At 44.3% G+C, this 16468-nt stretch overlaps 1 protein-coding gene across 6 annotated transcripts in view; it reads right to left on the reverse strand.

The window, feature by feature from the left end:
* PRKAG2 (protein kinase AMP-activated non-catalytic subunit gamma 2) overlaps nt 1-16468 on the reverse strand; it is a 192066-nt gene that overhangs the window by 13797 nt on the left and 161801 nt on the right. For all 6 annotated transcript variants that reach the window (XM_021387825.1, XM_021387826.1, XM_021387827.1 and 3 more), the window contains 2 exons: nt 12812-12921; nt 87-168 (listed from right to left, as the gene is read on the reverse strand). In XM_021387825.1, the coding sequence (XP_021243500.1) occupies nt 87-168; nt 12812-12921 (192 nt within the window). The remainder of the gene's footprint in view (nt 1-86; nt 169-12811; nt 12922-16468) is intronic.

Here is a 16468-nt window from a genome sequence, read left to right on the forward strand (position 1 = left end):
GACCATGGCTAGACCCAGTCTCCCTTCTGCAACAGTGCAGCAGGCTCAAAATTCAAGTCCAACTGAATTATGTTAGAGCAACTTACCTACAAAACTCTGTTTTTTACTCTCCCACAGTGGAGCTGCTCTCACACCATTTGCCACCAAGGCAAAAAAGGCCTTCTTCACCTGCAAAGAGAGTGAACAGCTACGTGAATCTTTGCTCCTAATTTAGCACACCAAACAGCAGCAGAAGGGTTTCCACAGTTAATAGGAGAAAAGCAGCGTAAGAAGGTAGCTGCTATTCAAACCAGAACAAAAACCACACCCAGTAAAAACCTTAAAGCCTCCTACTTCTAAAATGCTTAAAAAACTCAGCAAAATCAGACCTGTTTTGTTCTGTTACGAGAATACGCCATGTGAAGGCCTCTGGTGAATGAAGAAGTATCTCTCTATCCATGGCATCGCTCTGTGGTCCAAAGAGCATGGAAATACCAGCTGCGATCGCTTGATGACTGCGAGCTAACAAACAACACTTGCACATTGACACCTTAAGATCTACTGACAGCTCCGTGCCAAGGGGCTCCTCTCCGCAACAGCCGGGAATAAAAAGGCTTCACAGTCAGCGGAATTTGTACCCAAAGAAGTAGCAACAAACAAAAACATAGGTAGGCAAAGAATAAGTCTGTCACTGCTAAGTACAATCTCCTTGGAAGAAGTTTGCAAATCCGTCCATGTGAAATCCAGCATAATACAACATTCGGCATAATCCCCACTTAGATTATTCACCATTTGTTACTTGGTGTCATAATTTACCAGCTTGAATTTCTAGAAGTGAATAAGCCTCTGAGTCTGCACTAGAAAGCATCACCTCTTCCTGCAGCTCAGTAGTTGACGCTCAGCATTCTGGATACCTGGTGCTGCCCTACTGCACACAAACCCCAGCCTTGGAGGCGAGACTTGTGAAAGCAGGCCGTATTTCTTACAGCCTCTCAACAGCCAGCCTGCCTCTCCCCTGCTCTCCTGACCTCAGCACAGCTTTCACAGCTGCCTTCTGAACTCACCGATCCTCCTGCCACACCGTCAGTGAACAGGAATGATGATCCACATCCGTCCCTAAGCTGCACTGAAACTGGAGAAACCGTATGAAAAAAAATAGCCAGCACCACAAATAAGACCGGAGCGCACACGCTATGCAGTAATTTTCTAGAAGATGGTTAAATAGGAAAGTGCCAGAGGTATTAAGGCATCGTCCTGACACAGGGAGGAGCTGAGTAAAACAAATACTAGGAGATGCACCACGGGAGCACGCTAACTCTAGAGGAATAGTGAAACCACAATGAAACCCTCCAGGCAGATGCACCGAGTGCTGTTAACACAGCAAAAGCTGCCAGCAGTGTTTGGGGAGCAGGCAGGAGACAGAAGTGAGGTCACACAGACTAACTCCACCTTGGGGCAAAGTAGGTAGGTACTAATTTTTTTTTTTTTTTTTCTTTTTGAATGAAGAACAAGAGTGCCCGAAACTGAGAATCTTCAGCTTTTGTAGCTTTCCATAAGAAAAGCCGTCACACTTTGTAAGTGGTCGCTGTCAACTCACATCCCAAGTCTTCCAGAAGAGTCAGAGGGTCAAGCTCTAGCACAGCACTGAGGTAACAGCTTCTCTATTAAAACCAGGGGAGAAAAAGCTTCTTTTTTTTCCCCCCCAAATACGAATCATGCAACAGAACTCCTCAAGAGACTTAAACTCTGACTGATAACCTGAACAGGATTATGCCCACAGCAGCAAAGACGTGAAACGCCAAGTCAGATGCTTCAAGCAGTCTCCAAATTCATGCTACTACTCCTGTTTTTCAGACAAAACAGCACCAAAGTCACCATCTAGAAAAGTGTCTGGATGGTAAAAATGCAGGATTCGTTCTTGCCCTGGTTCTTTGACTTACTGGCAAGCGAATAGTGCCAAAGAAACTCAAGAATCTCCTGTTAGATGCCATCTTGTCAGGTTTAAAAGCCAGTTTCTGGAAAAACTGAGCCCTGCTGCACTGACACAACTCCTACGATAGTTGAGTTAAAACTTTCAAAGCCAGTGAGTTCAGCTTGGGAATGAGGATATTAAATCTTTTAAGTAACAGATCACCAAATTTTAGTAGGAGAAGCTTATACCCTGGGTTTTCCTCCTAAACCACAGCTTGAGTGATGGTCCTATTGCTTTCTCCAGTTTTATACAAGAAAGCGTTACACAACTACCTATTAAATAATGCCAACAATTAATGTTACATTAATACTTGTATCTTATTTAAAGAAGGTCGTAACAAAGCAAAAACCAGCTTCACTCTTACTTGCTAAAACCACTTGCAAGCACAAGCATCCAATCCCCCACTCCCACTTTCCTGTAGTTTCTGTGCTTTCCCAATTCCAGTTGCCCAAGGCACTGCTGGGTGGGCAGCCAAGGCACTGGGCCGCGGAGCTGGGCTTTGATCCAGCACATTCAGACGTTTCAGTGCTGTTTGTGCAGGAAATATCCACAAGGACCTTTCTTTCAGATCACGTACAGTCTGCAGCCTTTGAACATGCCCACCACGTCCCATCGGTGGGCCTCCAGCAGTGCTCAACCCCAGCAGCTCTGCTCTTACGTGAACCAGCTTTCTGCTCGCAGTTCCCTGGTCTCAAGTAGAGTGCTGGACTGGCCTGACCTTCCCAAAGCCATTGATCTGTGGCCAGATCCCAAAGACTTGTACACGGCCTTGAACAGCACTAACATTCTCCGAACAAAGCATTTTCTTCCTTATTAACCATGCAGCAGTTCTGACAAGCACAGCGAACCATTAAAAGATGGTGCTCATCTGCTCATACTTCGGGGTTGATCTGATGCACGCTGACCTTGTTCACCTCCATTCTTCACAGCCAGCAGGGGGAAGCAGTTATTGCTGGGGCATGACTCAGCAGCCTCAGACTGAGACAAGCTGCATCCCACAAACACCACCCTGCCCCAGTACTGCAGCGAGCACAACAGGAACAAGTTTTCTTGCTACAGGAACTCACTATGCCAGCTACGAATAGGCTGAATAAAGAAGCAGAGTAATTTAGGTTAGACAAGAATTCCAGAAGTCACTGCTTCTGCAGAGCATCCTCCCTCCAATGAGCGTGGCTACTCAGATGGAGTTAGACCCCTAAACAGAAGTCCTGTTGTTCCACATAGTAAATATTTATAAAACCTTGTTCCTTGCAAGTTAGCAAGCTCCAAAATAGCTTAATTACAGGGAGCAATACCAGGAAAAGTCACAGCAGACAGAGGATGTCACCGGGCTCTGCAAAAGTTCTCTCACTAGTTTACTTAAGGAGTCATTTCTGCAAGGACACGTGTCCTTGAAGAAAGGAAGGAATAAATGAAGAAAGTCACGGATGAGTGAGCTTGCTTACAAAAAACTCACACATACACGCTTCTGTGTTGTTTTATCTAACCACGTTATCCATGTACTTGGAGTTCTCATAAGCGACCAATGGAGTTCAAACTCGCCCACCAAGGCTGTCCCATGGAGAGGGTGACTGCTAACGCTGCAATCGTTTCATTCACCCAGCAGAAAGGTTCTTGTCCTGGAAAAAGGCTGTAATGGGAACCTGGTGGAGAAGGGAGAACACAGAGCACAGCAGAGGACATAGCTGTGCTGAAGCAGGCATCTCAGCACTGTGGTCTCGGCGTCAACATTAACTTGAAAAAGGTGGAAGATGAGAGAAGTAACGAACACAGCGACTCCAAATCTGCCACTATGAAGCATGGGAACGACAGTGAAGATTAGTAGTGTGAGCAGCATTAAAAGATCTTCCACGACTCTGGTACGGCTGTTATCCAAGGCCAAAATGACAAACTCTGCTTGTGCTCTAGAAGGGCAGACTGAAGAAAGAAACTGCAGCCCAGGAGAGGCCCATGGAGGAAAAGGCCGCGCCCTGCAGCCCGTGGGCACCACGCAGAGCACAGCTCCATGTGCAGCCCATAGAGCAGCCTGCAGTGGAGCAGGAGGCCTGGCAGAGCTGCCCCCCGTGAGGCCCTGTGCTGGAGCAGTGACTGAAGGATGGGCTCTGTGGTACAGAGCCATGCTGGAGCAGTGCTCGAAGAGCTGCAGCCTGTGGGAAGCCCACACAGGATCAGTTTGGGAAGGACAGCATCCCAGGGGAAGGATCCCATGTGGAACAAGGGCAGAGAACGACCATGATGGCACAGGTAAGAGGAGGTGGGGACTGACCACAGCCCTCATTCCCCTGTGCTGCTCTGGGGGAGGAGGAAGAATAAGGTGAGGTGGGTGAAGGAGAAAGCGTTTTTTGTCTGCTTTTAGTTCTCACTGCTCTGGCCTGTTATCAAGAGGTAATAAATTACAATAATCTCCCTCATGCAGTCTGTTTTGCCTCTGACAGTAATTGATGAACAATCTCCCTGTCCTTATCTCAACCCACAAGCTTTTCTTCATTGTATTTTCTCCCCCTGTGCTCTTAAGGAGGGGGAGTGAGAGAGCAGCGCAGTTGTGCTGTGCTGTCTATCAGCATTATCCACAGTTCCTCACAGAAAGGAAAAAAAAAAATCCCATGTTTGAGTGATAAAAGCATTTACACGTTCACAAGGAGAAGTGTAGAGTGATTGACGCCCTCTGCTCCACCCTCTTATTACACCCTGCCAGTATTTATTGGGAACTGATAAACAGGACAGAGACCAACTTTTTACGCCCTCTGATACTGATAGGACAAGGGGGAACAGCCCAAGGACAGGCTGGATGGAGCCCCTGGCAACCTGGCCTGGTGGGTGTCACCCCAATTACAGCAGGGTGGAGCTCAATGGTCATTAAAGTCCCTTCCATCCCAAGCTATACAGTGATTCTATGATTTTGACTGCCATAGTTGTTCATATTCTGCACACTCACTGTAGAGTGAGAAGGCACAAAAGCTTACCATGAATCTTTCCTCTCGGAGGTCAAAACACATTTATACTTCAACAGTTCCTACTTGCTGAGCGCACCTGAAGTAGAATAGCCAAGTCTTTGCTGTACTAGGAAAACCAGCAGGCCTCTGCTGCAATCCCTGTACTGCAAAAAAAACCCAAAACCTCAGCAGCCTACACTCCATTCCTTTGGTTTAGGTGTGTTTATGAGCTGATTGCCTTTCAACTGCTTTTGATGCAAAAATCTAAAGAATGGGGCAAGAGCTTCTCACCCAACGCAATCTGAACTATATTTCTCAAAGTAGCACAGCTAGTCCAATGGATGCCCAGATCTTGGCACATCTGGGAAACAGGAAAAACAAAACAAAACCCAAAAAACACCAAAACCCCCACAACTGATGTATGAGATGCAAGCCTGACGTCATCTAACTGCAATAATGTCTCATTCCCATGTTGGGGAACTGTCCCTCTCTCCTCTGCTCTCTTGAGAGCCCACCTGAGTGCTGTATTCAGCGCTGGGGACCCTCTCCCAAGGATACAGAGCTGCTGGAGCAGGTCCAGAAGAGGCCACAAGGATGCTCAGAGGCCTAGAGCACCTGTGCTATAGAGACAGACTGCAATTTAGAGAAGGCTTCAACAAGACCTTAGAGCAGCCTTCCAGTATCTAAAGGGCCTACAGGAAAGTTGGGGAGGGGACTATTTGTCGTCATGTATAATGACAAGACAAGGGATAACAGCTTTAAACTAGGAAGGGGTAGATTTAGATGAGATATTTGGAACAAATTCTTCACGGTGAGGGTGGTGAGGCACTGTGCGGGCTGCCCAGAGAACTTGTGGATGCCCCATTCCCAGACCAGGCTGGATGGGGCTTTGGGCAACCTGCTCCAGCAAGAGATGTCCCCATCCATGGCAGGGGTTGGAACAAGATGGTCCTTAAGGTCCCTTCCAACTGACACCATTATATGATTGTAAAGTTTGAAAATACTATAACTTTCCCACAGAAGACCCTATAGGAATCCTCCTCTTCCATAGTTACAATCTCCACACGATTTATTTCCATAGCATGAAAATTTTCATAAGCTAAGTTGTAATAAAGGACTTCAGAATTCATCTCCAGAGCCCACAACCATCCATCACCTTGACAATCCAAGAGCAACATGAGCACAGTAAATATCTCGTAATTCACACCCGGATGGCAGTGACATTTAAAACACCTTTGAGGATGAAGTAATTCTCCCCAAACTCAATCTGAAGCAAAGACATTCCAGGGAGGTGAATCCTGGGAATCTCACCATTAGCTCTCCAAGCAGTCAGAAGGAAACTGAAAAAAGCATATCTTAATTTATAGCGTAGGAATGACTCCCACTGCCTGTAAACTCAGTAAACAGTTAATTTTCACAGAATTTTTTAAGGGTTTCATTAATTCCTTTGTCGAACAAAATATAGCGGAGGATATTAAACAAAGTGAAATTCCAATTTTTCTTCAAATTAAGTTTTAATTGTCCAACTCATGATTTATTTTTAATTATTTTTTAAGTTACATAAAATTAAGAGTTCTGCTTAAGAGCTGTTTTCACAAATCAGAGCCATCTTTCATAACACAGATACAGTCCAGTACTGGGAGTCTGCACACAAGACTACAACCAGGAACCTCAGCGTGACGACTGCTACATTCAGATTTATTTTCCAATTACTTTCTTCTTCACTCAATCAATTTAGTAGAAGCATTTCCTTATCAGATGTACTATGCCTTTAAAAAAAAAAAGAGTCTAATTAAGGAGTTAATAGCAACTTACGCCTAGGGCAAGGGCCAGGGAGGTCTTGAAGAAAGTTTCTTCTTCTACCTTTATCACACCTTCTGCTAAAGTAATGAACAATTATACAGACCTGTTATTAACTTAAAGGCTATGTTTGCTCCCACATCTGAAAAACCCCAACCAACAAACATTTGTAAGCAGCTCCTCTAGCTCACGTTGAATTTTGGAAAGGTTACACGAGTACAAATCAGTTGTCTTCTCCACTCACAGGGCATGGAATAGAAACACTCTTACTAGATGCACTAAGGGTCATTGAGAGCTTATTAAAATGTAGGAGCTGATGGAGTACCACCCTTCATTAGATGATTGAAGTTGAAACTCTGGGAAGGGGAAAGCCATGTAGGGTCTTATTCTCAAGTTACAGGATGCAGGTACATGTTCTACATTTCTACCCAGAGAACAATTTGTCTGCCAACACAGATATCTTCCTCCATCCCACATAAGCACAAGAAAGCCCAATCCTGTAGACACCAAACCAAGGCCCTAACTGACACTGGGCATCAGCATGCCCATATTGTAGCCAGTTATTAAAGGCTGTCTTCCCTCTAACACTACACACAATTCCATCAAGACTTCTATGAGACAGCCACTGGTCCATGATTAGTCAACTCCACTGTTCCACTTCAGTGAGGTACTCTGCTGATACTTTCATGCTATCTGAGGGGAGACTGAGCCTTCTAGCTTGTATTATGTGTATGGGAACCATTAGGTCATGGCCTGAACCAGGGACTGAGCACCTGGTGAAGGGGCACAGCCAGCCCTGGGAGCACAGGTGGAAGCAATACACCAGTGCAACCAAAAGGGGCCAACCCTGGGTCCATCCCTCCCCAACCTCATTAAAGGGCTGGCAGCAGCAAGGGAAGCATTTCTACTCAGAGATCACCTCCTCTGGAGTGTTTGGTGAGCCCTGATCCCTGGCAAGGGGAAGGCAATTCCTTCTTTATTACTGGATTGTGACCTCTGCCTTTCTTGGGTGATCCAAAACTGGTTTAAAGCAGCCACATCTGCTATCACCTATCCATACAGTATGCAATAACTGAAAACCACAGGTCTGCTTTCAAAGAAAACAATTACTTCCAAGCTAGAATTTCTGTTACTACATGCCACACTGAAGTGGGCTAGGAGTCAGGAAAAAAAGTAAGCCTCACAGGCAGAACCACTGGGCCGACTGCATTGGAAAGGGCACAGAAATTCTTTCCCAGATTAAGAACTTGCCAGTCCTGGCAGGAGTGGTGCAGGGAGAGCAAGAACAGTGCATGATTTTCACCGAGCCAAGCACAAACGTTCCAGCTACACCCTGTCTTGTCTAAGACATTTCCATTGAACTGGTACAAAGGAACTCGCGCTATCTTTCCCCAAGATCAAGGAGGGAATGCCTCCTATTGGTTTTGAGAGCTGCAGGAGTCGAGCTCTGATGCTTGTTATGTACAGGAGCAACTCTAAAGAAAAACAGCCTTCCAGTATTATGCTACTGACTCTGGCCTGATCTCAAGGGCACTTTTTTGCAGCCTGTCTCAGCCCAGATGCCAGCTAGAAACTAATACATTGCTCTTTTTACAGCTCCGTGGAATGAGTAAGCAAGGAGGGACGTTCACGCTCCTCAGAAATGCAGACAGTTTAAATTTAGGAACCTCAAAGAAGAAAAACCTCGAAGCCAATTAAGGAACAGACAGTCCCCTTGTAAAGCTGTGAGAACTCTTGCTACGACAGCAGACCCAGAGACCGCTGCGTGTTTCTGGAAGCAAAAGATTCTACAGCATTCTTCCTCAAAGTCTGCTCTGTCTCATTACCTTGGAGAGAGGGAACACTCCAGTCAAGAATGACCTGGAGGGAACAAGAATAATAAATCCATTTACTTCAAGTCAGCACAAGGAAAAGAAATACAAATCCTCTTCTAATGTGGAATCCATTGTATGCTCTGCAGAAGTCATATTTACTTCCAGCTTGTTAAACCAAAGAAGTTTCCAGAAGATTATTCCAAATATTTTTCTAGTGATGCAGTAGAAAAACAAGTACTTGAGCTCTTACAGGTATGTGATCGTTACCAACAAAAGCCTATTTAGTGACAAAGTCTGGTCTATTACCAACTTCAATAATTTAACCTTTGTTGAATAATGCAATCAAGTCAAGCAAATATGCAGATTTCTTCAAGACAGAAGAAAGGCAAAGAGTCTTCATGATTCTCAAGCCTTGTTTTGATGGATGTTTCAATAGAAGAATGATTCTTATTAGTTCACAAAATAACAGAGACATACTTCAAAAATAACTTCAGTGCCATATTGAGCAAAAAAGAAACATATACTTCAGTGGTAAAACATAACTTTACTTTTAATAAGTGAAAATACCATTTGGTCCATGGTTAGATAGAGCTTTCCACCCCATAAGAGTTTATGCAGACTCCACAAGACACAGCCAGCAAGTGAGCTGTTATGCCACTCCTGGGACTGTGGATTACTGCTGGATGCGTAGCAAGGAAGTCCCTGTCTTATACTCACATTTTACCTTTCTTTCAGAGGGTTAATTGGTCTGTGTTGCAAAACAAACTAATCCTTCTCAAAGACAAAACATTTAAATAATGAATTTGTTTGAAGGCCAAACGAAAATCTGGCCTTAAATAAGCTTATAGAGCTAAGCTGCAGAGACTGCTACATGCTATGGTGAGAGTCATTTCCCTTCAAAATAGAAACAGCTCACAATAGGGTGGAGAAACAAATTTTTCTGTTGGAAAGAAAATATAACAAAGTCAAGCTTATGCAATAACGCTGAAAAGTGAAATCACACCAGCAGATGATGGTAGTACCAACACAGAAAACTCATCTGACTGATGGAATGCGAGAGAAGTGCTGCATTTTGTTGGCACTTAAATTTAATACAGGAATTACTGAAATAGACGTTTTCCTTTCAAAGCACTCTTGTCAGTTTCAAAGAAGTCAAATTGCTTTAAGTATTGCTATATGCGCCCATTGTGAGTCAAAACCAACAAACAGAAAGCAAATGCAGATCTGGATGACACTATTTCCCCAGAATATTGCCACATTAAATGAGTGAACACAGAGTACTCAGACACTGTGCTGAAAACACATGCAGGTAACTACCCAGCCTGCATCCAGCTCGGTGTTCTCCTGCACTCAATGGCTGTGCATCATCTTTAACTTATTCAATTAAAGTAAAAAAAGAACAGTAAGGTCTTTCACTGACAGAGTAGCAGCCCTTCAAGGGACAACCCTCCTACCCCTCCCAAAGGGGCTGGGAAGAGTTTGTTCTATTGTTTGCATCCTGGGAGATGTGCAAGAATTTAGCAAGTTCATCCACAGAGAGCTGCACGCTGCTGCAACTTGCCTGGTTTCCCCGTCATCCACAAAGTTGAATTGGCAAACTCCACGGGGTAGCACACAGCAGCTAATGGTCTCTCAGCTCCAACTCTTTGTGCTCAGATCAGACTTCTAGAAGTTTCTTTTCTCTGGGAAAAGCAAAAGGCAGGGGCTCCTCGTGAACAAGGAGTATTCATGCCTCTCAGGCAGGGGAGAGCCGTAGCACGGAGGCAGAGCTCAATATATTTGAGGAGCAGCTGTACAGGCTACAACTGCAGTAGAAAACAGCGAGAGAACATTTCACTGTCACTCAACGACGTGCACTGTGCCAGTTAGCCCTTTCCCAACCACACTCCTCATTTCTCAGGGTTAGCACAGGCTGTGGGTCGTTTCAGGTAGGCAGACTACATGCAGATACTCAAGGTTTGGAAGAAATATAAGCTGCTATACCGGGGCAAGCAGAGCTGTGCCAGCTGGCCTCAAGCCAGTTAACAGAGCACGGCTCCGTCTCCTGCTTGTTTAGCATATCTACTGTTCAACTTCGCACCAAGTGGCACGTTCTCCTGATGAAGCATGCCTAACTGAAGTGCATGAGCCATCACTGCTTTCACAACAGCGTAACAAAGGTGCCAGTGGCACAGGATTACCGCTGACAAGCAAGACCAGGCTGGTGTGCTAGGGGAAATGAGATGGTTGGTAGCTGCTGGAATCGAGAGGCCCCCAAGCTTTCTGGCCAATAAGAGGACTGAAGAGGCTGTCAGCCCGTTCCCATTCCTTATCAGCTACCCATACCGCTATTTCAGGCCTCCTTCCAGCTTTGTTCTTTACCATGTCCTTTTATTCAAGGATAAAGAAAGATTCCTTACAAATCTTCACATTAAATCCCTTCAAAAATACTGAGACTAAACATTTACTGAATGACGTTGCTTTACTGGCGTTGCTTATGTCACACGACACAAGTCAACGTCACCAATTTTCCCCTACAGTTAGCACCAGTTTTGAAATACTTTCTATAATATCTCATGTACAATTTTCCAGAGTAAACGTGCGCTGAGATTTCTGTCCAGTAGAGGGAGACAGGGCACTGCAGTCAGATATAAATCCAACGACAGCCTTCCAGAGGATGGCATCAGAAAACGATGCAGCTCCACTTTTTCATTCTGCCATCAACTGCTGCTAGTTTACTTTTCTGCCTCATTTAGTGTAAGCCCCTACCATGTACTGTTTAAGAACTTGCACCGTTAAAAATTCAGATTTTGAGAGATCTGAGGGACTTTAAGGCAGCAGGTTTTTTTTGTTGGATATTAAATCAGGAGAAACATCCAGGGAAGACATATCTACAAGGTCATCTCCCTTTGACAAGACTCACGGACACTGGATGTTTCAGAGGACTTCTCTAAGCTACCAAAACAGAAACTGCTTTTCTGTTACTGAGAATGACCCCATGATCACAGGCCAAGGCATGTCCTTTCCTCTATTCCAGCTGCAATCCACAGTCATCATTAGGGAACCCAATAAGACAAGGGTTTGGTAGAGAGTAGGTGAAGTGTTTTTTGTTACGATTAAGTTACCTATTTTCCTCTAGGATTAAGGTTCACTAGGTTCATTCACCTCAACTATTTCTCTAAGAATCACCTCACGTCGGCTCACTAAACAGAGATGAAACTCACAACGTCTTTACATTAATAGCATTACTCAACACAGCTCCAGTGAGAAAGGCTGGTATCTAAAAGCACTTTCTGCAATTCACCAGGAGGTTTGGGGAACCCAAGAGCAATGAACGACCCACACCGCTGGCTCCAGGATCAAGTGGTTTATGTAACAAAGAGGAAAAGTTCATCTTTCTAACTGCAACGACGATGGAACTCAAACCTTTCATCCAGGTGACCAGTGATCATGTGTGCAACGTTCTCAACCTGTCACATTATTTTTCATTGTTGTGCAGGTAGGCTTTCCAGCTTTTAGATCACGATACTAACGATCTTGCGCTACATGTTATTATCTGATACGCAAGATGGTTCTGTGAACATTTTGAGATTAAGGATCTATCAAATGTTTTTCTGACTGTGGAAGGCTGAGTAGTACATTCCAGGCCAAGACTACTTAACGTGCTTAGTTAAACCAGAACTGGAACATCATTAAAAGGAGACAAAAAAACCCACCTCAGAACACAATGATTGCAAAAACCCAGGAAATAAAGGAAGCCACAGTGCTCTACCACACTGCAGAACAGATTACTCCGTTCCTATAGCAGGCAGCTATTGCCATCTTTTGGCAAGTAAACTCTTCCCACAGAGCCAAGAGTCTAGCAGATGATGATTTACTGATTAAAGGCAAAAAGAAAAGCTGAAAACAGAAATTTTCTGGAGAATGCAGTAATTTGCATCATTAAGCCATCCATTTTAGTCCTAAATTATCTCACCAATATAGTAGGAACAGGCTGAGAACACCTAGATACTTTAACTATTGCACGTGGAGCCTTATAAAAGATATCTTTACACAAATTAACAGTCATGAAGAATATAAACTTGGGGTTTTCAGAAGCTGGTTAGTGATTACAATTGCCAACTGTGTCTTCTCATTCTGTTCAGCCAGGAAGTCTCCCTCCCCCAAGCTCCTCCACTAGCATAACATGAAAGATACGGCTGAAACAATATGGGGCTTCCGTATTCAAAGTACAGCATTATAGGAGATAATATTTCATTTCACACTCAGGAAACATACTCCCATTTAAAAAAAGAGAACTGCAAGGAAAGGCAGACTGAAAGAAGAATACTCACTTGTAGCGTAGTGTCGAAAACAACAAGCTTAGAGCTTGTTGGAACAATGTCATAACACTTGTGTGACCTCATGAATCGCACATAAATGTCACTTTCCGATTCTTCAAGTGCTGTAAGTAAAAACATTTTGTTTTATTTTAATCACCTTTAAAAAAGTTAAAAGCATGCCAAATCAACTCAACACCATTGCAGAAGGACATCCCTCAAGCAAAGCTCAAATTCACACTTTCCGATCTAGACAGACAGTGAATAGTTCTGCACTTGGCATTTCACTCATCTTCCCTTTCAAATTAAGCAGCACACAGACAAAGTGCATTGCTCTTCCTTGCTGAGAAGGGATTCCAGTATGGAGCAGTTACAACCCAGCCATTTGTTTTTTTAAGTAAATACTGAATACGCGTCTTAAGTACCTGAATTACAATTACGTACAGACAAAGCCAGCTGGAAATTTAAGTAGTGTCAGGCTTAACTAACTCAAGCTCCTTAAATTAGGAAGGCTCTGACCTCACTTCTGTCCAGCCTACTTCTTGGAGCTCTCCATTTTCTTCAGAGGCAGCAGGCAGGTTACACAATCACATTGCTCTACCCAAACTACCTTACAAGCAACATCACAAAAGCCACACTGTCACTTCTGAAGTCAGGATTCATTTGGGCTGGATGTTAGTTTGTTGTTTTTTTTTCCCCCCATGTATATCTGTAGCCAGGATCCAGCATTCAGGCCACATTAACTTAACTCAGCTTTGCCTTTGTCAGAGTTTAGATGCATATGCATGCAATCTCTGCACTTGCTGTGGTACGTTAACTTCATTATTATTAATTATGCTCTAAAAGCAATTCAGCCCTCCATTATTCACAGCAGGTACCCAGAACTCAGACAAACTTAACATCTCTATCAGACAAACAGCCTTTAAACCCTGTAATAATGTACAGGAAGAACTTGGGCATACGTTACACTTTTTCAGAGTGAGGAAAACCCACAAACTGGAAATAGCTACTGACCAAAGAACTTCGCATTAGGAAGCAACCAGCCTCAAAACTCCTTGTTCAACGTATTTGCTCCAACTTAATTATCTGCTGGTGGAGAAAATATTGGTCGTTTCCAGAGTGGCTCAGCATAGTTTCTTGAGTCCAGCTCTACAGAATCCCCCCTAAGAGGCTGCTCTAGCACAGTCTCTTCTACATACTACGCAAGCTCTTCTTCTCCAGCTCCTGCTACCCGTGGCGGGGGGCAAACAGCCCTTCCCCACCTGAAACCCAAGCAGCATGAAATAGAACTTCCAGAGGAATACAGAAGAATCTAGCTCTGAGGAAGCAAAAGAAACTTATTTGTTGGATTCGGGAAATGAGGTTGAAGAAGGCTGAGTTCGACAAGGTTTGTTCTCCAGCCATAAATGCAATTCTCACAGTCCTTATTTACTTTCAGGTCAACTTTTCCCATGGGATAGCACACAGTGAGAACTGGGCTTGGAGTGGTAAGCAAGTAAGATTGGGTGCTAACACGATCAGTAACCATCAGAGAGAGAGTGCATTGCCATGTCTTTCCACAGCACCACAAGAGCTACGACAGTCAGCTCTACAGAGCAGCAATCTTTCTTCTGCCACTTCCAGTCTCCTGCTTCTCTCATTAGATACCTTCCAACTGCTGTGGCAAGCAAGACTGTGGTCCAGCAGTTCCGAAATCCCCCGCAGACCAAGTCCCTTTCTCATGCTGACTGAAACAGAGGTTCCCCACAACATTCACCGCGTACCCAGAAACGACCATAGGCATAGGTACCCTGAGAAATTCTGTTCTCGTTCTGAAGCTGGACTTCCTATAGATTCTGTTGCCTTAACAACATTACTTTACATACAAATAAGCATAGTACAGGTAGAAACAAGCCCAGGAAGACATAAAAAAAATGGATGAACCTCAAAATGACAAGTTATTTTTAGCTGAAGAAAATCTTACACAGAGCACATCATTGCTCAATACAACTAGACCAGCAGTTACGCAAATGTAATATATTCCTATAGCAAGTGCAGTAATTGCACTTAGATTTGTAGTGACATATTGCCAAGCTCAACCAGTTGAGGCTGCTAATGGCAGCCACATTAAGAACTCTGTATGGAGCAGCACGGTGAAGATCTGCCTATAAAACACACAGCACGCACTCCTACTCTCCAAACACATGCTGTCAACCAGACCTCAAATCACCATCACGCACTGAGAAGCACCTGCCCAATCCCACACACCCCACCTTCCCCTGTTCTGCCTTCCAGTTCAGACATTTGAATTAGGCATATCACTTCAGGCACAACAGAGAAACCAGCTCCCTCACTGGGGAGGGAAAGCTGCAGTCAGAAGTGTCCAGACACACAAGGCAGCTATGTGTGAGCGCTGTGTTTAACACTCAAAAATAGCCAGGGAACCAGAATCTCAACAAGGATCCAATTGTCCAGCTAAAACTGAGGTTCATTTCTACAGAAGATCCTTATGCTATGGAAGAGTATAATGCCCTGTTGTATTAACGACCAACTAAACATGCAGAACATAAGCAGCACAGATCTACCTCGTATGTTCTGAATTGCTCCATCGAGTGTCTACTGGAAAGGATATTCCAAGACCTAGCAAACACTTCAGCTAGCTGGGACTACTAAGCAGCTGCCTCAGGCCAACTCCTTGTACACACATTGAATGCGAGTTATCAGCATATGCAGCTGCTCAAAGAGGTCTCAAGCTGAAGACCTGGTACACGTTGTGAGTGCACTTACACATCCATCCCTCCTGCACAGCACGGGCAGACAGGGCACAGCCTTCTTTACAGTTTCTCTAACCTTCAGGAGGACAAACTTACAGTTTATTTATATACGACCATCACCATGCTGCAAACGCAAATAATCAAATCTAGGTACCCTAATCTCTATTAAGATACTTCTAATCTGTTACCTATTTATCTTCTAGGTCTGCCTTTATTTGTTTTTGTTAAATGCCCATTCTTTGCAGCTGTTAAGCTACTGCAGCCTTACCCAGTATCTGCAAAGCAGCACTCCCTTCAGACAGACAAGAACAAATGCATTCCTGCTTGGACTTAAAACCCCACTCAGACTTTGCACATCTTCTCTGCACAGAAGACCACGTGCCCAACAGGCAGGCACTATGTGCATACACTGGCTCTTCTTTCCTCCCACCACAAATCAGTGACGTGCTCGGGTGCTGACGGCACAGTGATGCATAATACAAGATGCAATACAGAATCTCCACTCCTGCCTGAAGTGATTGAGGTATCCAGGATTAGATTTGCATAAGGAGCCTCATTTGCAGAAGCCCCATTATGGTCAGGGATGCCTCAAGTGGTATCACACCACAGGACTACATGCTACAGTAATTTTGAGAACAAGATCTTAAGTGCTTCTCCTTAGAAGCTGAACTGAATTGTAGCAGTGCCAAGCACAGACTGTCTTTGCCATCCCTATCAATTTACTTCCTTCCCCCTTGGTCATATGCCTGATGTACGCCTCTCACGCTGATTCTGTAACAACTCTTGCATTAAGTGTGAAGATAGAATGGCATCAGACAATTACAGTTACCCTGGCACTGCAAAGGCAGTTGGAGAGAAGCCTTGGGGAAATACATCTGTTGGAACAAAGCTTATGTTTATACCAAGAGGTAGGACGCTG

The sequence above is a fragment of the Numida meleagris genome, chromosome 2 (genome assembly GCF_002078875.1).
Source record: "Numida meleagris isolate 19003 breed g44 Domestic line chromosome 2, NumMel1.0, whole genome shotgun sequence".
Lineage (NCBI taxonomy): Eukaryota > Metazoa > Chordata > Aves > Galliformes > Numididae > Numida > Numida meleagris.